The 4403-nt window shown below is 41.2% G+C and overlaps 1 protein-coding gene across 6 annotated transcripts in view; it reads right to left on the bottom strand.

Moving 5' to 3' along the window:
• Window positions 1-4403, bottom strand: part of FGD3 (FYVE, RhoGEF and PH domain containing 3) — a 72876-nt gene that overhangs the window by 33391 nt on the left and 35082 nt on the right. For all 6 annotated transcript variants that reach the window (XR_001862969.1, XM_017737341.1, XM_017737340.1 and 3 more), the window contains exons 5-7: window positions 3478-3567; window positions 2132-2268; window positions 898-1054 (exon numbers count right to left, since the gene is read on the bottom strand). Coding sequence is in view for 5 of the 6 variants with exons in the window: in XM_017737341.1 (XP_017592830.1) it covers window positions 898-1054; window positions 2132-2268; window positions 3478-3567 (384 nt within the window). In the remaining variant the exon portion in view is untranslated. The remainder of the gene's footprint in view (window positions 1-897; window positions 1055-2131; window positions 2269-3477; window positions 3568-4403) is intronic.

The raw sequence follows: 4403 nt of genomic DNA, 5'->3' as shown, positions 1-4403 counted from the left end.
TGTCCACTATCCCAGGTTGCTGCAAGCCCCATCCAGCCTGGTCTTGAACACTTCCAGGGATGGGGCAGCCACAGCTTTTCTGGGCAGCGTGTGCCAGGGCCTCACCCCCACCCCCCCCCCCACCCAGGGAAGAGTTACTTTCCAATATCCCATCTAACCCTGCCCTCTGTCATTTAAAGCCATATTAAAAAAAAAAAAATTAAAAAATAAAAGCTTGACTGGAAAGAAGCTGTGTGTGAAATCTTTGAACCAGCAAAAGAGAAGAAAGGAATGCCACTAAAATAGTGTATTTTTAGTATTAGTGTCTTATTATCTTGACAATGTGTGTCATGAACTGGGAAACACACACTGAATTAAGTGAGGATCTCTCATTCTTGGTTCTGGCCAACACAGAGTTAATTTTTTGCAGTCAACAGTAGGGGGTGTGCCCAGGACCCCAGTGTTATTGGATAACACCTCAGGTCATTGCCAGGCTGGAAGAGAGGGTCTCACTTCAGAGGAGAAGCTTTCTTATGGCGGAGCAAATGTGACCCACAGAGCAGTTTGGGTGATGCTGGTCCTGACCGGAGAGAGTGGTTTGGGTGATGTGGCTGTAGTGGGATTGAGCACTGCACTTTTTCTTTAGTGCACTTTTATTATTAATATTTTTGTTCTTACTGTTCGTTTTCTTATCTCATTGGCCTTTCCAGTAAATTGTTCTTACCCCAACCCATGATCTTTGCCTTTTGTGCCTCCAGCTCTCCTCTTCAGCCACTGCAGGGGGAGGGGGAGGGAAAAAGGGCAGAGGGGGGAAGCAAGGGAGAGGCAGTGTGGTTTTGAAGACTCTAAATTGGGGAGCATCACTCCTAAACCACAACAATCTCCGAGTCCTATTATGCCAATTAACAATTAACATACCTGTATATTCTGAACAACATCTTTGAAGGGAGAGGACCGCTGCATACATGTGTTCACTATGTCCATTGCCCTGTCAAAGTTCTTTACATATTCTCCATACATTTTCAGAAAAGGAGCAAGTTTCTGCAGGATATCTCCTAGCCGTGGGTTGACACTCCTATGGCAAAGAGACAGGTAAGTACTGAAACCTCTGGAATCAATAGTATCTTCAGACAGAAAACACAGCTGTAAGATTTCCACAGTTGTCTCCCACAAGCACAAGCACTTAAACATATGTGCAATCAAGACAGGCTAAGTTTAGTTTAAGGTAATCTATACAATACCCTAGATGAAACTTCAAAGATGAATCCTCATGTACAAGGGACGATATTTCTGCCCTCACTGTCTTAAGTGAAGAGCAGACTGACTACACATCATTAAAGGAACATCTATATATCTCTTCTGCCCGGCACAAAACCTTGTGGGAAACTTTTACATATTAAAAATAACCTTTTCCACCACAGCCAAACATCTGAAGTGGTTTTAATGCAAAGAGATAGTTCAGTTCAGCTGAATCCCTAGGGGCCAGCAACCCCAGGCTGGAGCAGCAGCAGCAACACATCTCTCTCCTCCAAAGTCAGGGCCAGGCAGAGAGCCAGCCATTCTTCCCCACTCTGCCCGTGCAAGACCCTCTTTAGCCAGTTAAGAAGCTTGCAGGACACTGTGCAGCCAGTGTGTCCCCTCAAATCAGGTTTCCTAGGTTAATTTACAATTAACCTTTCTACCTATCACTGCATTTCTGACTTATCTACAACCTACAGAATCATAGAATCATTAAGATTGGAAAAGACCTCCAAAATCAGCAAGTCCCACCTTCAACTTATTATAGTGGCCAAATTTTAATTGGTATTTGAAAATATTTATTTCAGCTATGGGGTCAAAACAAACAATTTCATTCCTTCCTAGTACTGCAATTTCGTAGTACTGCAATAATAGGAGAGCTGGAATGCAGTAAGGAAAACAGCCCCGGCAATACTTTGAACTGAAAAAATGCTCACAATGTATTCTGGAAATTTTGAGTGCTCAGGCCTACTCTTTAAGTCAGAAATGTTTGAGAGACTTCATATTAACATATTAAATAACTACTGTAACTACTGCATTAAACAGTAAAAAATTCTGAAGTAGACTAGGCCTTATGGTTGCTTTAGTTTCTTGAAAATGTATTTTTTACATAATTATAATGACAGCTACCTACCATTCTTGTGTAATTCTTGTTTTGAGCTCAGGAAGAAGAAATTGTCCATGGAAACAATAGATGGAAGAAATGTTTGAGAAGATGCCTGTTATCACTTCAGATGAAATCCCTGCTTCGGACAATTTAGTGCAAAAAACCTGCAGAAGGCAACAAGACAGTACCAACATTTCTTTACAAAAATCAGTCCTAGACATGCTGATTTTAGATTGCAGTTTTGCAAAGCTGACTGCTTAGAACAGAGCTACAGGATCTGATCCCTGGTAGCCAGTCCTTGGAGTCTTCAGAAGGTTCACAAAACTTAAGCCCACTGTCACCCAGGGTTAGATATATCACTATAGGCCATAAAAAACCTAGGAAAATCTGAGCTGTAATTAAAAAAAGATTGAAATTACTGAGATCAGACATCTCATATTTGGGAGTGCAAGCTGCAAAGAACATTCAGTCCCTCAAAAGCATTTACTGCTATTTACACAAAGCAAAATAAACCATGTGCTTGGGTTTTTCTCAGTAGGAAAAATTACACTGTACCAAACAAAAGGGAAAGACATTCCCTAGATTTCTGTGGTCTAGAAACAGTCTCTGCTCATCTAATACAAACACTGCAAGTCTTCCATAGAGCTCCAAGAGTTGGAGGGAGAAGGGCTCTCCAAGTTACAGCTTCTAACGATATTGCTAGCCAGGCCACAGATTTCTAATTTTTTTTTCCTTCTATTCATTTTTTAAAAGCACTTGGCTAGCAATGTGTCTCATCCTCATTTTTATTTCCTTCCTGCACATTCATGGGTTTTTTTCTTTGGGATAATTATAGAAATGCCTGAATTGTGTAGCGTCAAGTCAAAGTCTATGGGGAAGAAAGTTCAGACTCATCACACCAGTTTTACTTCTTCCCCATGTGTAAACATGATGGACAACAATTACAAAACACAGTGGTAAAAAAATAGTTCATTGTAAGCATGGGGCTGACACGTGTGGCCTGATTTTAGTACAACCAACTTCTTGCACATCAAAGAGCAATCACAGATTTCATCATTTCTTAGTGCCTTCATTGTCCCTGTTGTTTCCTCCCTCATACACCCAGGGAGGAACCAAATGCTGTCAATGTCTGTTTCTTGGGCTGCTGCTCTCCCATTCCCCTTTCTGTCATCCCAATCCTCTGGTTCCTTCTCGGAGAACCTTCTTGCCCAAAGCTCGCCTCTGGAACCCATGGCACACAGCCTGGCGAGCAAACTCCATCTTCCACCTACACACAGCATTTGCAGTATATTGAGTTATAGCTTAGGCAATGGACAGGCGACATCATTGCTGCTCACTGAAAAGAGTGGAGAGTTAATTCAAAATGGAATTACCTGGTCCAAGAGGTGGAGTCTTTTAACATACGCTTCTTCTGTTTGGAGCAGCTCATTGGCGATGTTGAATAGCTGTTGGGGCTCTGTGCACTGAAAAAACAGTTACAAATTACACAATCCATCTGCACCTACACACTTAAGTTCCACCAACTGTTCTCTTTTTCATTTTGTCAGTGGCCAAAATCCCTACCAGAAGAGGAGCCTGGAGTGAAAGAGGTTAACACATTTCAGAATCCGCTCCACATCCCTCAAAAGATCACTTTGCTCCAGAGACATTTTTAATGCTGTTTTCTGAAAGAGCAATTAGTAATGCAATCAGTGGCTGGTCAGAACATCACTTGAACTCAGTATGGTTTTACAAAAAGAACAGAAACATCCTCTAAACCTGGAAATAAGTCTAGTCTATTTGAAAAACACAGCAATAGACTGTAAACCAACTGTTCTCCTTTTTGGACTCAAGTCCTGTAACTAAAACAAAAACTAGAAACCAGGCTGTTTGGCCAGATTTCTAACTTGACCAACACAGCATTACTCTCTATGGCACATTTCTAAGATTTTTGTGCAGCTTTAAACATGGCCCAATTCCCTGGAAAGAATTTTCATCAAGGTAACCCAAATCACTCAGTGAAGCCATTCATCAAGCTCATTTTAAAAAGTAGAATGAGAAATGACTACTTAAAAACCCTATATACAGTTATAAAGCACCCACTTTAAGCACAGTTTAGCCAAAAGCTACATAGACCCTTTGCTCGCTAAGTGCTTAAAAACACCTGAATTACTAGAATACAGGCTTGAGCTTCCCAACACTCTTTTAAAGTGTTAGACTTTAAACATCATGCCTACATCTAATGAAACCAGTCCAGAACAGAGCTTGTGTTCGGGAATACAAACATGGAAAATGGGCAGCAAGGATGATCAAATGTAGG

This window comes from Corvus brachyrhynchos, unplaced genomic scaffold (assembly GCF_000691975.1).
Source record: "Corvus brachyrhynchos isolate BGI_N302 unplaced genomic scaffold, ASM69197v1 scaffold266, whole genome shotgun sequence".
NCBI lineage: Eukaryota > Metazoa > Chordata > Aves > Passeriformes > Corvidae > Corvus > Corvus brachyrhynchos.
This window is presented reverse-complemented; position numbering and strand designations above follow the sequence as displayed.